Consider the following 20,870-nt stretch of genomic DNA (forward strand, 5'->3'; position numbering starts at 1 on the left):
AAATGAAAGTCTAGCAAATCAAGTTAGGGAAAATAAAAATTTTGTATTCTCCTGTTTAAGTCATATGTTACATTTTGAATTATTTCCTAATGGCCATGGCGTTAATTAGGCAAGTGATGTAATTTTTTTTTCTCTATACTGCTTTTTCATGCACTTAGTAAATAGTACAACTTGTCATTTTGAGCAGAAATAAAGAATTACATTCTTCAATAATGAAAATAAGATGACACTTAAATGAATATTTAAAGACAATACATGAGCTTTTCTCTCAAAAAGTGTTAAAAAGTAGTGTTTAAAAAAGTGTTAAAACAGTATCAATATGTAAATAGTGTTAGTAAAAATTACATTACTTATTTATATTTCCACATCAAAATGTAGTTACATATAACAGGACATAAATAATAATCCAAAGACGTTTCAACTTGCACAGCTTTTAACTCCCCTTTAGAAACATTGCATATTATTTTTTGAAAGTCTTAAAAATGCTACCATAAAATTAAGCTTTTTTTGATATCTGTTGTTTTGATGTGAAGAGTAATGAATAAGATATATCCAATACTTGACCTTCTCGCATTCTAAGCAAAGTTCAGACCAGACTCTTATGCAGCTTTTATGCAAAACCACACAGGAAAAAAATCACCTGTGTAAATTTACAAATGTAATTTTCTACTATTTCTTTTATTATTTGATTTTTCTTCTGTATAAAAATGTACTTTGGTCATTTATTTATTGAAAAAATCCAGGACTCGGCTGTTATGCTCATTATGAGAAGGTTTCTAAAGGAAGAAATGAGGAAAAGCTGACAAGGGTACATGCAGTTCCCAGTGGCCTATCTACAGAAGGTGGAGTCATAGCTATTTTGTATCTTCATTTATGCAGTCATGCAGTAGGAGAAGATAGCATCCTATTCAAACCAGTTGAAGTTGCATGGAAATCCCAAACATATGCATTTTTCTACATACATGGAAGTCTAAAAAAAATTAGGTGGAAAAACTAGGATGTCATGTTTTAAATGAGGTTATTGATTGTATAGTGAGAATGTAAAATTTGTGGAAGGGAAGGCATCAATGTGGACAATGTTACTTCTGTATACTGTGTATTCTGATATATCCATGGAAGCCATTTAGGTGGAGGAGTAGTGATATGCATTTGAAAACCAAAGCAGAAAACAAGTCTTGGATTTGAATGAGATTAACAAATGACCATATAAATCAAGCTTAAACACACACACACACACACAAAAGCTTAATGACTGCATTTACAGGTCTAAATAAGAAACTATGGCACTAACGTTTTATTACTGTCCATCTGACCAGATGGTGACATGTGTGACACGCTAAGATCAGAGAGTCTGAATTGACAGGAAACACAATAGTAATGAAGGTTACTTTCATATGTTTTGGGTAAATGGCTATTGAGGATATGATCCTAAAACTACATTGTTAGAAATCATTAATGGGCTGCCAACAGAAATTTCTGTGAACCCAGAACACAACCAACTCTTGAGTTGCTCTTGACTGCTGTGTAGGACCTGAATCGGTGTTAACTAAGCAAGATTTTCTAACTCTTGACCAGAGTACACATGGATAAGCAACAGCAGCTAGCTGTAGTTGCATACTCTAAAAATGGTGAAGGATATTAAAATGAAAAAAACTTGCTAGGAAGAATCTAAAGATGAGTCTAAAGAGTAAACTCCTTGTTTGCAGTGTGAAGTGAATGCAAAAGCACTTAACAGAAGAAAAAGTTTAAGAAGGTCGAAGGGAAGCAAGCATGGCTAAACAGCAGTGTGAGGGTGGATATTAAAAAGCAGGAAGGTGTTCTTCAAAAAACATAACCTGTGTCTGAGGAAGGTAGATGCAGGTCAGTAAAAGACTTTTTTTTTTTTTTTTTTTTTAGGAATAATTTGCTAGAGACATAAAAATTAGTTATAAAACTAGTGGATTGTCAAGGTGAAGGGGCAGTCAGGGAAGACAAGGCCATGGTTGAAGAACAAAAAGAATTTTTCTATATCTGCATTCACAAAAGAGTTCAGAAACATTCATAAACTGTTTTTTACAGAGCATGAAGAGTTTTCTCAATGCTAATCACAATTTCTAAGCAAGAGAAGGTGTTACAGAATGAATCATGAGAATGACATGGTATTCACTCAACATTTTTAAAGGAACTCAGAAATGGAGTGAGCGAGCAAATGATTGCTCTAACTGGCAATATCCTGCTTAACAGTGTTTTTTTGCAAGAGGCTTGGTTGGTAGGGAATTTTAATTCTTGATATTCCCCTTGATTCACATTTAATCTGCTTGACTCTTCTGCTGGGTGATATTCCCCTTGATTCACATTTAATCTGCTTGACTCTTCTGTTGGGTAAATGTATTCTTAATTATAATTTCTATTCAATTACTGGATATGTAGATAAGTATAATATGCTGGGGAAAAGTAAAGATTGTGTTTGTAAAGAAGAACCATGTCTCTGCTGGAGTTCTGAAGCATCAACAGTCATGCAAACAAGGGAATATTTAAAAAGAAAAATTAACTTACCTGCTAAAATTCAATGTTCCTTGAGTTATTGTAGACAAATTTAGAGCTGGGATGTGTAGGATAGCTGATACCCATGAATTTATAAGTGCTAGTTTCTATGTGGTGACGTAATAGAAATACGAAACTTTATAGTTAAGGGTGCATACTGGTTTGTTTGGTTGTTTTGGGGGTTTTTTTGACTGAATAGGAATACAATGTTTTGATTTTTTTTTTAATAGGACCTCAGACTTCTTATTTAGCTTAATTGCTGCCTTACTAACCCTATCAATTCAAGAAAGCTCGAGAAGTATTTTAGTAGTTCCCATATTGTAAGGCACTATGAAGTAAATAATGGTATTGATGTAATATTGACGTGTTTATGCTTTTAAAATAAACATTGCTGTGAGTAGGCTTCAAAGCTTGTTTTAGTTACAGTGTTTACAGGTTTCAGAAGGACTATTTGGTTTATGTGCTGTTGATATTTTTTAAAGTAATCTTTGCAGCCAAGATCTGTATAACTGTTTTAAAATTATTTATAATTATGCCACTGCAGAATGTTACTGGTGGTTAAGTGTATTTGTGGAGCTAATGTTTTCTGAATGTACATTTTTCTGTAAATATATTTTGAAATGTCCTATAAATGTCAGTAAAAATAGGGTAAAAAGTAGTAACTTTTAGTTTATCTTATACTCCATTATTTTGATCACCCTGTTCATTTGTAATAAGATACTCTTTTAAGAAAAAAGTACTACTTTTAGTTAGATACTCATAGACTTTTTTATGTGATTATTTTTTTTTTTAGGAAACTCTGAGCTTAAAGATAAAGAGGACCAGTTTGGAAGAACTCCACTTATGTACTGTGTATTGGCAGACAGGCTGGACTGTGCAGAGGCATTGCTGAAGGCTGGAGCCGATGTTAATAGAGCTGATCGTAGCCGAAGAACTGCTCTCCATCTTGCTGCACAAAAGGTAATTGTTACAAGTGCTCAGCCATAGTATAAACTTGCAGTATTCACAACAGGTATAAAGGAGATTTTCCTGTATTGAGTAAGCATGTTGTGTCTTTAGAGGTTTTCATTATTTTAGAGGCAAATAATGCTAGGAGTTTTTTAAAAACTTGGCCCATCCCAGAGTAAATCTTTGGAGCGTTATTTATCATTTTTTAGTGTTTTTACTGAGTGTATTTGTAGCTGTCTGCAGAGAGAGTATAATGCATTGCTGTTTTAAGAACTTATACTTTCAAGGAAAAATAGCCCATGTCCATTTTGGGATAGCCAGTTCTACGTAAAGACTAAATTTTGTACACTCTGATACTCCTTAGTGATCAGCTTACTGTGAATGTTGTTGTTTCAAATATTGGTATTTCATAAATGGAACAATGTCAGAGACTTAAAAAATTGCTGTAAGATACTATACTTGCCTGATGTTCATACAGGCTTTAGATTTTATGACTTGATAGGCACATGAACATTTTAATCATATTAAAAACTTAATTTTAAAAATTACATTTTCCCCAGATTTTTAAACTACATTTTAGCATATTAAACCAATATAAATTAGTGTTTAAATCTTTCTCTATATGTTCATATTGTGGATATTTGTATTGTGGGCAAGAGAGACTTTGCCTTGGCATAATATCCATTAACCGCATGTGCTCTCCATTTCCTTTATGTCTTACTGCAATCATGAAAGGGCAGTTTGTACCATGTGATAACTTGGACCGTTTTAGATGTGTTTTCAGTTGATAGTGCAGCTGAAAAAAAGGTACTGTCTTTACCTCATGCTGTTTTAGCAGAAGATTTTATGCACCCACTTACTGTGTAATGTACTAGATAGATGTGATTCACCCCATAGCCACGTAAGTGCTTGTGCCGTCGCAGTGCTGGGGTGGCAAAAAGTGGTCAGGAGACAGCCCTTGCAGCTGATTTCCATTTGGCTGACTTAGCCGTCCTGTAAAACTGCATTCTGTGTCTTCTGAGCACTTACTCATTATTGATGTCAGCTTACAAAATTAACATTTCATGTGTGTAAAATTTTGTCTTCAGTGTTTCCTTATTAACATTTTAAGATCTGCATTTCTGTCATGAATGCCTTCTGCAAAATATATAAAATTAAAATTCGAACCAACTTCATGTTCCATGCAGTTTTGGCTGTTTAAATAATGTTTTGCATTCTTCTTATTCCTCTCTGATACTTTTGGCTTATAATCTCATTTTTTTTCCCCAAGGTAAAAAAAAAAATTCTCAGTAACCAATACTGAAAGTTGACTTTCAGACAGAAAAGAAAAATACTGGGAGATCACCCATTTCCAAAGTTTTATTGTCAGTGTTGGTTAATCATGAATTTACATATTTACCAGGGCCACTCTATAGTTTTTGTTGTTTTCAAGCTTATGAGTCGGTCACTGTCATGCACTTCATCAAAAACAGGTTTACATGACTTTCTAAATCTCCCTTCATTTATAGTCATGGGTATAAGTTGTTTAGAATGACAGTGCTTGGCGATTCAGATTCCTAAATTGCACTTGAGTTGCGTACTAATTTTCATTTTCTTTGGAGAGAGAAGTTAAGATTAATGCACAGACCTTTACGTGCAACCAGTGAAGAGGCAGGAAAGAGATGACACTTTTCCACACACACGTTCTCAACTCCAGCAGATGGATGTGAAATGAAGTAAGGTTTCCTGAGTAGGAACCTTCCTTTTTAGGTACTAGAATTACTTTTGCCATTTTTTTGCTGTCTCTTGGGAGTGCAATTGAAACACCTTACGCATCAGATCACAACAGATGTCCTGAGGGCTAGAGTTTGTTGCCAGAATATTTGAGTCTCTTTAGGTTGTTATTCTACAGGCTTCCTTTACATGTCCCTTCACAAGTGTTCCTCTGAAACAGTCTTGCAGTTGATTTGACAAAAAATGGTCTCTGCTGTATTTGAGAGCCACAGAACTGTCTCGGAGGCGAATAGTTTGTGAGAAGATACTCTTCTAATGCCAGAAGAAAGAATGATTTAGCCATCTTGGACAGAAGTAAGCTGAATGTCTTCACTCGTGTGTTTAGATTCAAGATGGTGACTCTCCCATTAGTAATCCTGGTTATCAAAGGAAAAGTTGGCTTCATTCTCTGCAGGATGCAGAGAATCTTGCAATACTTCTTTCCCTCAGTATCAGCTAAAACTGCAGCCAATGTAAGCTTCGTTTTCTCTCCAGCATCAAATAACTGTGCTAAGGTATTGGTAGAAATGCCTGCTCACTTGAGATGAAACTGTTCTGTTTTTCTGTCTGGAGATGTCACTGATAAAAGGACTGCCAGTTCACATCTTTCAGTCCTAGTAAAATAGCTTGTATGGTTTTCTTAATCCCTGTTACAATACAAACATTCAGAAATGTGGCATAGCCCAGAATTCAGTCATAAATCATTAGTATTAAGTAAAATGAATTAGGACTGTAATTGCCTTTTGTCTCTAGGATGGATTTCTGGTTGGATAGGACTTAAATGAACAGCTGTAACATTATTCAATTAACGGTTGCATAACTAGCTTCTGACTGCACCTGTGTGATTTACAAACCTGGTTATACTTGGTGAGTGTGTGTATACATACACATATGTACATACTAGCTCTCTATTATATTTTATTTTTATTTTTAACTTCTACCTCTCTGCAAGTTTTATACTTCCAGCTATTTTCTGCAGAATAACAGACTTTTGCTCCTGTCATGTTTTTTATTATTGTTGCATAGGGATTTTATTTTGTAAAAGCATTTCTTCCAGTCCTTCAAAATGCTAACAATCACATCCAGTGTTCAAAATTCAAATTCTCATTTGTTGATAATACACAGTTCTTCCTAAATTACTGCTAAAGATTACAGCCTTACCCATATGGTCATACAAAACATTATCTGACATGACAGTCTCACAGTAGTTTCTTAATCCTTCATCTTTTCCTAATGGCACCTCTAACTCCTTTTTAAGGAATTACTTTGTTACTTGCGGTTGTGTAGTTGATCTCCTCCGAGGTATTCTGGTGCACTCAAGTTGCTTCTTGTCCCACAAGTGTCCTAGAAGCCATCTATCAGAACTGTGAGTTGTCAGAATAGCTCTATTTTGCTTTGGATATCAATAAAAAGTATCAAAATTTCTGTACTTGATATAAATGCTGTTCATGGTCTCTAGCAAAAATATTTCTGATAGCATAGCAAGGCAGACTGACCCATGCTATTCCATGTTCTTTCAGTTCCAAGGGTTTCAACATAGGTAAAAAGTGAAGGCGATTTGATGATTTCAGTAACCCTGTGTAATGCAGTTTTTATATCTCGGTCATCATTACCAGTTAATGAGGAAACTGAGGTCTCAGAACTTAAAGTTGCTATGTCATCCTTGTCTTGCCATGCTTCATCCAAATGGCTTTTGTCACTGGCGCACGTCTACAAAGCAGTAGTTACCTGGAAAGATGTATCGGGTTCTCAACAAAGGGTTCTTGTAACCTCTCTGTCTCAGACTTCATTAATGACATTCTGGGCTATTTGCAAGAAGTAAGAGTTAGGATATTCCCTTACTTATTGGTCCACCTAGCCGCCTTTCTTTGATAGCAGATTAAGCATAAGTGTTCTCACAGCTTGCTTTGCAGAAAGTTCCTGAAGTTAATAATGTAGGGTCAGAAATTTCAGCTGTTAATGTTACTTGAAATAGCAATGCTTTTTGAAAACAACTGTGGTTATATGTTGATATGATAACCTTTGATGAGTGGTTGCTTAATGTTAATAATTATGTTCTTAACGGTAAGTCTTCCATTTGGTGATAGACATCCTTTGTATTACAGCTTTTAAGCTTTACACATCTGTTGGTCTAAAAAAAGATTTTTAGCATGAATAGGTGTTAGAAAGTTAAACTCTTTGCTTAAATGTAACAAATACATCTTTTCTCTTAATGGAAAATATTAAAAATATACTACAATGCAATGTGAGACGATAGGGTGAGAATAATCTCATGTAAGTGTAGAAATTTACATTGCAGACATCTACATCTGAGGTAGTCATCTAGATTACTTTTAAAGTTAATGCGCTTTAGGGTCCAGTTCATTCACCCTAAAGTATAGATAAGTACCTTAGGACACACTGACTAGCTGAGTCATCCTTCTAGACTGATGCAGGTTTTGATGTCGATGCCTAAATTGTGACAAATGAATCTCACCCAAGGCATACATTTTTTAGCAAGTCATCTTTTTTGAATCTTCATTGTCATGATCTTTTGTAGTATCTGTCTTTTCTTCATCAGCCTTATGATGGAGATGTTTCAGTCTTTGTAGGCAGAAGGCCACGTAAATGAAGTTACTTGTTTTTTATTCTTGGGTTTCCTTCTGTTCCACTATAAAGATCGAATGTTTTGGTCTCTTTTGTTAAATGGACAGGTCTCCTAAGCAATTTTGAAAGGGTGCACACCCAAAAAAAAAAAAAAAAAAAAAGGTCAAGTTGTTAACTTAAGAAAATTTAAATCGAAAAACAATTGAACAAAAAAAAGACCCCTAAAACCTAAACCCACCAGAAAATTATACAAATTATTGCAGGAGTGCACCTGTGAAGATTGTCATAGGAGTTTCAGAGGACAATGTTGACTTCATGAACATGGATGTAATTTACTGGGAGCTGAAACAGCGACTGATTGCAACAGAAGTAAAATCATTAACATAATTTGCCAGTGATTTCACACTGAGGAATTGTATTACTATGTGGGTACAGATCATTTAAGCTGGTAGAACTTAGATTATTGTGAAATAAACATGCTGTGGAGACAGATATGAGTACTGGGATTGCAGTTTTAACTACAGACATTCATTTTCACTTGTAAGCATTCTGGTAGCAATTTGCTTCTAGTCTTAAATTGCAACTTGCTTAAACACCCACATGTGACACTTCTGAACGGAAATGTTTCTACATACCCAAATTACCTTTATATGATTTTTTCATTTATCTTTCATTAAGTAATTCTAGTTTAATATAAGGAGAAAAACAGGCCTGCTTCTTTCAGAATTTCTCACAGAGGATGCTCACTTATTAGCAATCTGTTTACTCTGGGGAAGTAACAATCTCTATGAATACCCTAAGCACAGCCTTTTGTGTTAACAGGTATAGAAGAAAAAATTCAATAGTTTTGTTGTTGATGCTAATAATATGCACTTAAAATAATCTATCAGGATGCTTAACTGTCAGGAGGATATTAATTTTGGCTTCAGGAAGATTAATACCACCCCAGTGGGAAAATGTGGCTTTCATTATCTAGAAGGATTAAATATTCTGTAGCTTATATTAATTCTTCGCTGACACAGTTATTGATAAATAACAGTGCATCCAGGATGCAGTTAGGAATTCTGTGTAAAGTAGGAGGGTATATTTTAATGATCTTTTAATTTTTCTTAAACTAGAAAAAATGGTTGTTCCTTTATACTCACCAGTAACCATACAGGTAAAGGAAGGAAGTAAGAAAAGACAGCCTGTGGCAAGCATAAGACATGGCAGAAAATTAGAAACAGAAGGTAGTCTTTAGTTCACTTACTTTATGAAAGCTTATTTCCAAGTCTTATCTAATGAGTAAACTCAAGGTAGTCCAGAAGGTAAAACTCTGGAAGTACTGTTCTACAAGTCAGGTTTCAGTTGCACAGCAGATACTAAGGCATCTGACTCTGATTTCTCACTGGTTTTCTGTTAGTATGAAATCACATTTTAAGACAAGGTTATGCAAAAATTTACATGCCAAAGTAGTTCTTTTGACTTCAAGTTCAAGATCAGAATTTCAGAGTAGCTAAAGATCAGACTCTGTCTCTATACAGACTGCACTGATAAATATGGTATGAATTTCTAGAGGCTATGGCACATGTAAAATTGACTTTTAAATTATTTTAGTAACTGTTGGTTACTAAACTTACTCACTCTAATAAAATGTGTTTGAAAATATTGCTTGCAATTTGTGGCTGCCTCCCTGAATATACCTACTTTCCACCAGTCATTTTGAGCATCAAAGGAATTATAGCACGGCTAAACAGAAAACATAGTGTCTGTTATTGTCTTTGGGTAGGATTGGATTGTGAAAGAGAACAAATAAAGCTGGCTGAGGTACTAAAATGCATTATACTATAAATATCTGACAAGTTTGCTCTATAGCCTGCTGTAGACGGAATGCTTCTATCTACTTCCACTCATAATAGCAAAATACTATTTTTCCCCATTTAGAATAGTAGAAGGAAAAGTTGAAGGTAGTTGGGGGAGGTTTAAAGAGAGGGTTTGCAGCAGGAGCACTTGTGGCATATTTAGGCAAATACTACATAGTAGAGTATATTTGTGTGGAAAGGAATGGACCAAGCGTGGTGCCTTCTCTTTTACATGCACATGAAGTGGCGATCTCCAGTTGCCTGGGGCAGTTGATGACTGGCAGCCACCATTGTTGCATCCATATTTTGAAGGATTTTGTTTTAATTGTGAGGGTTACAAACCTAATTTAAAGGAATAAATACATCTAAGGTTTTTGTGAAGATTAATGGATTAGCTCTTGCTATGTATAAAGGATATTCAGATACGATTCTCAGGGAGGTGCATCTCCTGGAACACAACTTGAAAAACATAGCGGTATATGATTTCTGATTCTGACCTGTAACGTTGGAACACATTCACACTTATCAAGAATAGTGATCATAAAACAAATATTATAAATAAGTATTACAGAAGAAAACTCAGGAATAATAATGGGGGAGACAACTCAGCAGGTTAATACGTCTAATACTTATACAAAGACATTTACAGGTTTTGCTGATATGATTAGAAATGAAGAAGAATGAAGAACAGTAATTTATCTTCACTGCTTGGCACCAACTAGTCCTCTAGTATAACATTGGGTTTTTAGCCTTCATAGTTAAAGATTTAAAAAAAGGAAAAGCTCTTAAAATAATAAAAGGTGAAAAAAAACCCAAATGAGAATACTTTTAATGAACTAAGACCAAATTGGGAGAATGATATGTATTCCTTTCCTCTGTAAACAAGGTATGTATTAAAAAGAATGAGAATCTGCTAAACAAGAACAGACTGTAGCAGTGAATATCACCTAGGATGAGTAGGAGGTTTATAATATAAACAGTAAAGGAATTCTTAATGCTGGAAAACCTGAACAGCTCCTGAGAACACTGTGGACTCACTGTTGCCAACGTAGGCATAAATGTCTTTGTGCGCAGAAGAGTTTGGAATGATATTCTTCAGTTCTGCCCAGTGTGGAGGGCTGGGCCAGATGCATCACTAGGGGTCTCCTTTGGCAGAGGTGCCTCTGGTGGGGCTCAGTGGTAGGAATTCTGAACTAGTCTTGTTTCGGAAAGGGCAGTATGGTATCAAAAACAGGGTTTTATCACTGTAAATAAACATATATCTACTAAATGGTACACTACAGTATTTGAAAATTATAATATTTGCCTCCTCTTTGCAGTGATTTATTATATTTGGAGTACATTTTAGAGCAGTATAATAATAATAATAATAATAATTTAAATTTATTCCTAGAAATATTATTTACAATTTCAACTTTTCAGTTTTTTTACTGGTTTGCTTGAGTTTGAGACCCAACTTACCTAAATGTTCTGTAGGTTCAGTTTTTCTTCGGGCAATAGTAATCTGAAGGGATCTGTTTGCCAAACTATTAATTTAAATACCTATATTTTGTGATAAGACTCTACTGAAATGCCCATCTTTTGAAGAGTTTAATCATCTGTGTCTGATTGAAATGATTAATAAATATGTGTTCATCCCCAAGAGTATTTTGTAAACCTAAGAAGTTAAAGCGGTCTGAGGACAAATAGAATGCAATTTGATTTTTTTTTTTTTTTTCTGAATAAATCTTTTTACCATGTTTAGATTTTTTTAATAGAATTGTGTTGCACTTTCATGTAGTTTCCTATATCTGTATGACCTAGATGTTACACAGGAACATTTTCCTCAGTTAAATTGTAGATTTTTCCAAAGTAGAATAGCAGATATTCATGTCTTATGTCTTCTTTAACTAAAGAAGCTTTTATTTTATTTAAGTTTTAATGTAATTTGATTTAATACTATTTTATTGTTAGTAAGCAATTGCAGAAACATAGGAATCCCTTGCTGGAAAATACATTCTTTTTGGCATAGTTGAGAAATCAACTAATTAATTTTGACAGGGCACTACTAATTGCTTTTTGACTGTTTCAGGAACTTGGGTATTTTTACTCACATTATTCTTGTGATTGCATGATCTTAACAATGTTCCTGTGGTTGTGGTGTTTTATTTTGTTTTTTTTTTTAATGTTCTCTTCCTGTCGTTTGTTGCATTAAACAGCCTCAGTTCGGGGACTGTGCCTCTGATCTCACTGTTAATGTTTTTGGATAGTACCACTGTAAAAATAATAAATGTTGCTGCTTTTCAGTTTGCCTTAGAGTGATGTGACTTGTGAGGTCCTATGTTACTAGATACTGCATATTGTCTTAGAAACAGACTTTTTTTTTTCCTTGAGAAACAATGGAAGAAAATTTATAATGATAAATTCAAATGATGTAGTCCTGGTTTATATCATTCCACTAAAAAGAAAGGAATATTTGGTAGATATTAAATGGAATAACAACGGTAACATCTCTCTGCCATGTAGCTCGGTATTGGGATTCCTTTTTTAATGATGCAAATCCTTGCCTGCTAAGAATGCTTCCCAGCTCAAGCTTGGTTTTCTGGGGTTAATTTTCCCGGAGTTTCTGCCTGGGCTTGAGAAGAGCTCTGTACAAAGGGAGTCAGTACAGCCTAGTGGAGAGCAGAGTCACAAGCATTTGCATCTCTGGAATGTTTTTATTGACAAACGGTAGTCTGCTATTGACATTTGTGTCCCTTGATGATACTTCTATCCTAGCTTATCTTTGCTGGTCAAATGCCTTAATTGTTCTGGCCTTTAATTCAGTCAAAGTTGGAGCACGAGTGGAAGAGAAAAGAGAAGGAACAGGTCTAACAGAGCATCAAGCTTGAGCTGTGAAGCTGCTGGCAACGATCAACCTGTCATAATGTTATGATTTGTTCATTTTTATACCATTTATTAGCCTTTACTTGTTGTGCCATTTGGCCTCCAGGGCAGATAAAGTGCTGTCTAATTTGGTAGGTTTGCTTCTGTCAGAGTGGCCTCGACAGAGAAGGTGTTAGCTGTAGTGACAAATAATCAATAGCTGTCGTTGTCATGAGGAACGTGAGTAGTTGGGCCTTTCATCTGGAGGATTAGAGGTCTAATTGGATTGAGAATAGGGAGGGTGGGCTGTTGGGTAACCCTGTCAGCTATGTTAAGCTGTCAAATGTCAGCCTTCCTGAAAGGAAGAAGGGATGGTTAGCTTTCAGAAACAAGGAAGAAGACATATGAAAGCTTTTTAAAAAGTAATAGATAGAAAAGTAGAATAGGCTAACATACACTTTAACCCCTTCTTGTTTAATTATATATCTCTCCAGTTAATGAGGGTGCATGGTGTGTGCTCTCTCTGTATCTCTCTGTATCTCTCTGTATCTCTCTGTATCTCTCTGTATCTCTCTGTATCTCTCTGTATCTCTCTGTATCTCTCTGTATCTCTCTCTCTCTCTCTCTCTCTCTCACACTCACACACACACACACACACACACACACACACACACACACACACACACACACACACACACACACACATTTGGCAGCATGATACCAAATCAGACTGGTTCTATGTTTTGAGAAAAAGCCAGTTAACTACTCAGATGGGGAATATAAATGCAAAAGATTGTGACATAGAAGAGGAAAATATCCACCAATGGAGGGAATCACTTAGCAGAAGCTATAAAGAAACTGAATATTTTGTTTTAATATTTTGTTGTAAAGATTTGGCTGTCTGATAGTACCAACATGTTTTTTGAGCTATAAACAGTTGTTTCAACGTTGCTGTAAGTAGAATAAGTACTATGACCCAGTCCAGCATTGGACTGTAAAATTGTCAGCTGAATTTTGTCTGTATTTTCTTACTGTTGCTTTTGATCCCTTGCTCTCTGCCTGTTTCTTGGAGAAAGATTTGTGTTGTTCTAAAGAAGATAAATCCAATGAAAGAACCAGTATGCTAGTAGAACAAATAATTTTTTCAGATTAATGTCTCAGAAGGTTTACAGTACTACTATTTACCTTACCAGAATAAATAATAGGACTAGATTTTAAAGGAGGATTTGTTTGTTTATAAAATTACTAAAATAGTGGTTTCTTTATTTGTCATCTTATTTTGTCACGCTTTTCAAAGCAAGTCTTAACTGCAACCATACCACTATTTCCTTTCTTTAAGTAACACATTTTCCCTGAGATCTATAGTACTTGGCCAAAGTTACCAATATAACTGGCCACCTCTTACAAGGAGCTAGCATCCTTAACTGCTGATGGCCTTGAAATAGCAAAGTTTTTAGAGAGGGGGAAAAAGCACCCTTTATTTTGTATCGGCTAATTAAACAAAAGACAATGTTATATTTTTCTTCCTTTTTATAGACTTGTACTTTTTTTAAAAATTTTTTTTTTTCTTTTTTTTTTTCTTCTGGGTTTGATCATTTATTCTAAACTGGTGGTTTTACTATTGGTGTTTCAGTTTGGATTGATTCCCCTGCTGCTCCCCTTATTGATGGCCATTTGGACTCATGACATCGTATTTACTGGTGGTCTGCTGTAAATACCGGCAAACCCATGCTTAATCTCAGGTTTATCTTTGTAGGTTAGACAATGGTGTGAGTATTTCAGAAGCAGAAATCTTGAATGGATTGTCTGTTACCATGCTTCAGTGGCTGAAGTGTCAAAAATCATGGCTTTTTTTCCCTTTGAGATTATCTGCCATGCTCTCGGAGACCCATCTTTGTGTGAGAGTCTGGATTCATCGGTCTTGAATCATTTTTGCTTTTGCAATTAGTTATCTGACAGGTATTGTACCTCTGTCATTTCTAGTCTAGGCTTTATCAGAACTAAACTTCAAACTTTTCACATAATCCAGTTCTTCTGTCTCATCTTTCTTTCCCTGTTTTGTTTCATTGCTTCCCCAACTCTGACTTTATGATCTTGACTTTTTTTTTTTTGAGTCTGTATAATCTGATTTAATCACATTTAACCTTCCAGTGTGAGCTATAGGAAGGACAGATGAAGAACTGAGATCATGGCCTGCTGTTGTGGCTTTAAGTGTATTGAAGATAGCTGAGATTGCTGAGCTACAAGAGAAGCGTTATGCTGCTGTGGCCAGCCTGGCTTCAGTATCCATAATATCCATGAAGCTGACCCAGTGTTTCTACACTGTGTTGTAGTCTGCACTATAGAAGCACTGTGATAAAATGAGCTTTTTCCTGGTAATAAATTAAGCCCGGGCCCATTTATTACTAGAAGATTTTTAAATTATGTTTTTAGCTTACTGAAAACCTGTCCATTCTTCCGAAAAATGGGTTTTTTTTGTCAAGTTCCTGCTTTGTTTTTATTCATTGTGCTAAGAAGTATGTCATAATTCAGTATCTTAATTTCTAGAGCTTTACCTAACACTTGCTACCAAAATCCTTGCCCTATTTTTTTTCTAGATAATTTCCTTGCCATGGCAATGATCTCCCCATTTCTCACCTTCTAAGTCTAGCTAGAACATCACTATTAGTGATGTTTTCTTTCTCTTTTCCTCCAGCAATGTCACAGCTACTTTCATTAACCTAATTGACTTATTTTCATTGTACAAACTATTCTCTCTCATTTTCAAGCACGATGTAATTTCACTCCTCTGCATCTCTGCTGTGCTAACTCTCCTCCTTCCTCCATTTGGCTTTGTATCTTCTTCTACCACATTTCCTGTGCTTGAAATAAGCTTTCATGATCCAAGCTGCCAGAGGATATTGTATTATCATACTAGTGCCTCTGTTGAGCAGTCTTGATCTCAAGCATTTGAAATGTCATTAAAAATAATAAGAAAAGAAATGTCTCCAACTGCACTGACTTTCTAAAAGATTTTGAAAATATGAATCAAGTGCAAGCCATGGTAGCAGAACATAGAGAAGATCTGCTTGTGTTGTGTTTCTGTGTGAAAAGGAACTAATTCTGCATAGCATATGGAATGGTGTCTTAAATATCTGTACAGCCAGCTGGTAGAATTACTTTATTTTCATCTATCAAATTCACGGTGGTACTTTTGTGAGTAAAATTTGGAAGAGCTTCTGGGCTGATGACTTACCCATTGTTAATTTTTCTGATCTTTTCTAAGTCCTCTTCCATAGCAATAATTTTTCTGGCTACTATCAATGAATAAAATAATTCGTATTAGCTTATGAGGAATATCAGTTACCAAGAATGAGAAGGTAAAGTGATCCTGTGCTAAAAAAAACATCTTAAGTGAGGACCTAAGGCTAAAAAAATGTATTGGTATATAACTTCAACTCAGAGATTTTGTTGGGAAGAGGGACTAGAACTGAACAGGATGCAGATGTGCTTTAGGACAGTTAGGCAAAATTTTGCCCAGCAAAGGCAAGTACTTTGTGCAGGCATGAGCCGTGCTTTTTCTATAGAATGTTATTCCATGTTGCTTCATGTTTGGCTGTTTTAATGCTTGATGTTTGACTTACTTATCCTGGTTTTCAACTGCTAGCTCTCTTGTACATATTGTTATCAAATTGCTGTCCCCTCTCTCTCATTTTGCTTTATTCAAAGGATAGGTGAAAATTTCTCTAGCATTTGAACTTGAAAATGGGATTCTTTTTAAACATGGTACTTAACTATACTTGGAGTGTTATGGTTCAGATCTGAATATATTTAATTTTGTTTCACTTATTGCTGTTCTTTTAGCATGTTTAGCATTGTGGCATCCCTTGGTGCACAAGAGACTTGCCCAGCTCTTCTCCCAGGACAGTGATGTCTGCTGCTAAGTCTATAACTTAAAAAATACCTTTACAGCCAAAAACATCTCCCTGTTTGAGTGTCCTTTCTAAAACATCATTCTTGCATTAATTGCACCTCTGCAGCTGACCTCACGACTGATCTTTAATGGTTACAAGAAGAAATACTGTTCTTGGGACTGAGAAACCACTTACTTGTTTGTGTCCAAATTTGGCACTGACAAAACAGGACTATCACTAGCATTAGCTCATCAGTTTGGTTTAGTTCAGTTTTGTGAGCTGTTTGGTGATTTCTGTTTGAATGAGGTGACTTTTTCCAGGTATTCTGTAGTAAAAAGTGAAGGTATTTGTTTTCACTGATTATAAATGTTATTCTAATTTTAAGTGAATTAGTTTTGTGTTAAATGTTTCCACATACACTTCAATAAATGTAGTACCAGCAATAGATCACTTTGAAACAGGACACCTTTCTGCTGAATTCTCCAGGAATCTTCTATCAGGTGTCTGACACGTCCTTAATCTGATGCTCAGGCTTGTCATTTGAATCGATAGTATACTAGATGGGATGTCTTCAGCATGCAAGGCTTTTGCTATAGAAGGTATTTGAAAAATAAATTCAGATCTTATGGCCAGCCACAAATTCCAGGAGCACTAATCTTTCATTTGTCTCTCTCTTTGTCTGTAAACAGTTAGTTAAATTGTTGATTAAAGAGAATTAGGTGAATCACACTCAAGTCAGAACGGATATGTATAAACTACATAAGCAAATTCTGTTGTTTCCTGGAAAGCAACAGCTAATGTCAGCATTTCATAAAATATAAAATTAATTAAACTTACCTATTAAAATTATCATTTTTTGGTCTCTTTGTGGAGCAGTTTGGAACCCTTTTTTGTTACATGGTTTTTTATTAATGAAGAATGAAGAATTATTGAAGAAAGCTACCAATTTTTATTAATGAGGAACTATTTCTACTGAAATATTAAGTGATTTATGTTATGAATATCTTCTGTATATGTTCAGCCTTGTGATGGGAACATTTAAACACAAATATATATATATACACACATAGGACATGTTTTTTAATGTTCCGTTAGTATGGTATAGATTTGGGAAGATTTTAAGAAACACCAAACTTGAATTGTTATTTTAACTGTCTATAGTCTGAACAAAGAGAAATAAATCTAGTACTTTTATTACTGCTGGGATGTAGTTTGAGTAGCTTACTAGGCTTTGATTTACTTAAAGTACTCTAAGGAGATTATGACTTCATTTTAAATCTCAAACGTCATTGTAGTGTCTATAGAAGCTATAAAATATTGCAGTATATAAAAGTAGCTTCAAGTGTCTCTAATTATTTAAAGTAAGGGTAAACCTACCTTTATTGCAGGTTATTGTCATTATGGGTTGTCTGTCTACTTCTGTAATAGTTCTGGAAACTTCACTGTGGCTGGAGAACTTTTCTCATAAAATAAAATTTGGTATGTAGTTTTGTAACTATTTCACACAGTGGTTTGTTACAGGACTTAAGAGGTTTGAAATATATTTAAATCAATTAAAAGACATGGATTTATTTTCAGATAAAACAGCAGCTAGAATAATAACAAAAAATTCTGGGAAGATAAGCTCAAAAATGAGTATATATGCAAAGTTTTCATTTTGCAAGCATTGTTGCTTCCAGCAGTCTGTAAGGACATCACTTGCACAAGCCCTTAGAGGGGTGCAATTAAGAAGTACAAGGCAGTAGTGACACAGTACTGGTCAGTGCTGCTGAGTAGCAATGGCAATTAGTTTGCTTCCAGAATGAAACAATACTGCACAAAGTTAGGATAAAAAGTAAGGACTTTGACTGGACTGTCATTCAGACTTGTTTTTCAGGTAGAATTCTGTCATGGATAATACTGTTCTTTATAACATTTTTATTAGATTTTAAATAGAAATCTGGACATAGCATAGAAACACATCTAGAAGAATGGAAGATCATATGAAGTCCATCTAAATATAGGCTTTGTCCCCTTAAAGTATGAGCTTATACAATTTAAAATTTTCTGTATGTAAGCAGATTATGGAGGATTTTTTTTTGTCTTGCTAAAATGCTTTTGAGCAACCATCCTAACTTATGTTTCTGGAAGAGAGGTGGGAAGTTTAGGAGGCATTAGGTAATGTATGTATAACTAAGCAATAAGAAACTGGGACATCTGCAAAACATCAGTTATGTGAGGTATACAGATAATTACTAAAAATGGAAAGAACATTATACTTATGGACATAAATCAAAACTTTACTAGGATTTGAGAAGAATGTGAATATATGAAAATGCCATTTTTAAAAAGAAAGACATATTTCAGGATAAACTTTCCTAGTTTTTTAACACTACTCTTAATTCAAGACTGTGCAACTTAAAGCTGTTAAGATGAAGAAAATGAATGTAGTAAATATTTTCTAGTACTTGTATTTTGGGGGAGGAGGGAGTCAGTACTTGCTGCCAAATCTTTCAAATCACAATATTTTTTGAAATACAATATTTTTTGAAAACTTAGTCTTTGATTCCTTACGAAGAGGTAGGCAGTGATCCTGTAAATATGCATGATGTGTCTCAGGTTTTCTTGTAAATCCCCAGAGACTGTGTGTTGTGGGTACTTCTGCCTGAATGACTTCAAAAGAACACTACAGGAAAACAAGTTCAGTAACAGTAGAAGAGATCAACTGGAAATGAGAATGCTAATTGCATTTTCATCCTTGAAGTGTTTTTTTACATGAAAGCCACTAATTTCTATAGGTAGACCATAAAATTTAGTGCTGAAGAGCCAAGAACACTACACAGAAACAGCATGTACAGACCATGGATAAATGAGGTCAAAGGCTGTAAGATACAAACACCTATTTTCCTTCAACTTATGCTGGGAAACAGTTTTACCTTGGCTTTTACAGTACTCGTCAGTTGTCTTCTCTATTGTATTCTTTGACTGTGTGCCAGTTGATAGTTCTGTCTATTCCTATGGAAACCAAGATATTGAAGCCAATCTTGCAAGAGGCTTTAGGGAGAAGTGGTCCAAGTTCAGACACTGCCTTGCTTTCAGTCAAAATGTCTGATAGTCAGAACTGGCCTCAAGTTGTACTGATGTTCTTGTCTGATGTATCGCCCAAGATGCTTTGCCAGACAGATGAACATGTTCAGCTTGGAAACTGGTAAATAAGGTTTCTATTCAGCTGTCTGAGGGGTTCTTTCCAGTTGAGTGTTTTACTTTTGAGTCTAGGATGCTGCTAACAAAGTTGCTAAAAGGGTACTTTGTGAGATTAACCCAATGTCAAAATCAGTGGTGTTTTTGCTGCAGTTGACTTGAAAGGATTAGCAAAACATCACATATTTAAATCCACCAGTGGTTTGTTAGATAGAAGACATGGCATCATCCTTGTCCACGCAGAGGTAATAAATAGCTTAAAGAATTTTTTTTCGAAGCTGTAGTTCAATGGATGACTGTTAAGGGTTATGTCTAAAACAGTAATCCTGAAGATTTTCTTTTACTGACTTTTATTTTTCAGTTACATTTTTAATCAAGGAGTTAACTTCTTAGTTTTGCTCAAATTAAAACTACCTAAACACTTGTTTTCAAGTTTTCTTGAATTAAACTGGTCCAGCTGTGACTGAAGTTGTTCCAGAGCTAGAAGAAATACTGGTTTAACTCCCTATAATTAATAAAATTTACATTATTATATTTTATCTGTCTGTTCAGAGACGGGCTGTTTCCATTCACTCTGCAGCAGCTTTACTGAAGATGCGTGTGGAAATCAAGTCTTCTGACTACCGTCTGCAAGCTGATTAGGGAGTGCAGAGAATAGGAAGGAGTAGTTTCTCTACTACCTCTGCTGACTTTGTTTATAATAGTCAGTATAGACTACCACGGTGAGTAGACAGTATGCAGCAAAAATGAGCTAAGAATTATTATCTTCAGTGTCTAATTCTTGCCCAGTGTACCAAGCATATGTCCCAAAGGTTGAGGGGAATATTTGAAAGGGTTGAGAATGTCCTTATAACTGTTATGTTTAATAGAAACACTTCACTGTATTTGTTCTGTAGGACTTTGCAATCAGATTGATGAATGTGATCAGCTTACTTTTAAATTTGTGAAATAATTTGATTTATTCACCTTCCCTTTTGGTGTGGTTTCATCCAACAGTGACAATATTTTTGCATCTGCCGTGTTTTAATGAAGAATGATTGATCCAACTGTTAAGATTCATGAGTAAAATAGAATTTCCTTCCCCGTTCATGGTTTACATATCAATGGGGAAAAAAGTTATTGGGAGCTTGTCTGTGATTCTAATTTTTTGTATTCTTGATATAGCATTTGAAATTTAAAATATATTAAAATGTATTAACATTTAAACATATTGAAAATTTTATATAAAATTGATCATGAGCTTATTTGCTCAAGTAAGAATATTCTGTGTGTTGAACTTGTACGGCAATATAGCTCGTGATAA

The 20,870-nt window shown here is 34.9% G+C and overlaps 1 protein-coding gene across 4 annotated transcripts in view; it reads left to right on the forward strand.

Moving 5' to 3' along the window:
- Positions 1-20,870, forward strand: part of INVS (inversin) — a 98,462-nt gene that overhangs the window by 10,455 nt on the left and 67,137 nt on the right. For 3 of the 4 annotated variants that reach the window (XM_030011593.1, XM_030011594.1, XM_041122896.1), the window contains one exon: positions 3,317-3,483. In XM_030011593.1, the coding sequence (XP_029867453.1) occupies positions 3,317-3,483 (167 nt within the window). Of the gene's footprint in view, positions 1-3,316; positions 3,484-20,212; positions 20,290-20,870 lie in introns of those variants that run through there. The other variant, XM_030011595.2, reaches the window with a different exon arrangement.

Source organism: Aquila chrysaetos, chromosome 4 (genome assembly GCF_900496995.4).
Source record: "Aquila chrysaetos chrysaetos chromosome 4, bAquChr1.4, whole genome shotgun sequence".
NCBI lineage: Eukaryota > Metazoa > Chordata > Aves > Accipitriformes > Accipitridae > Aquila > Aquila chrysaetos.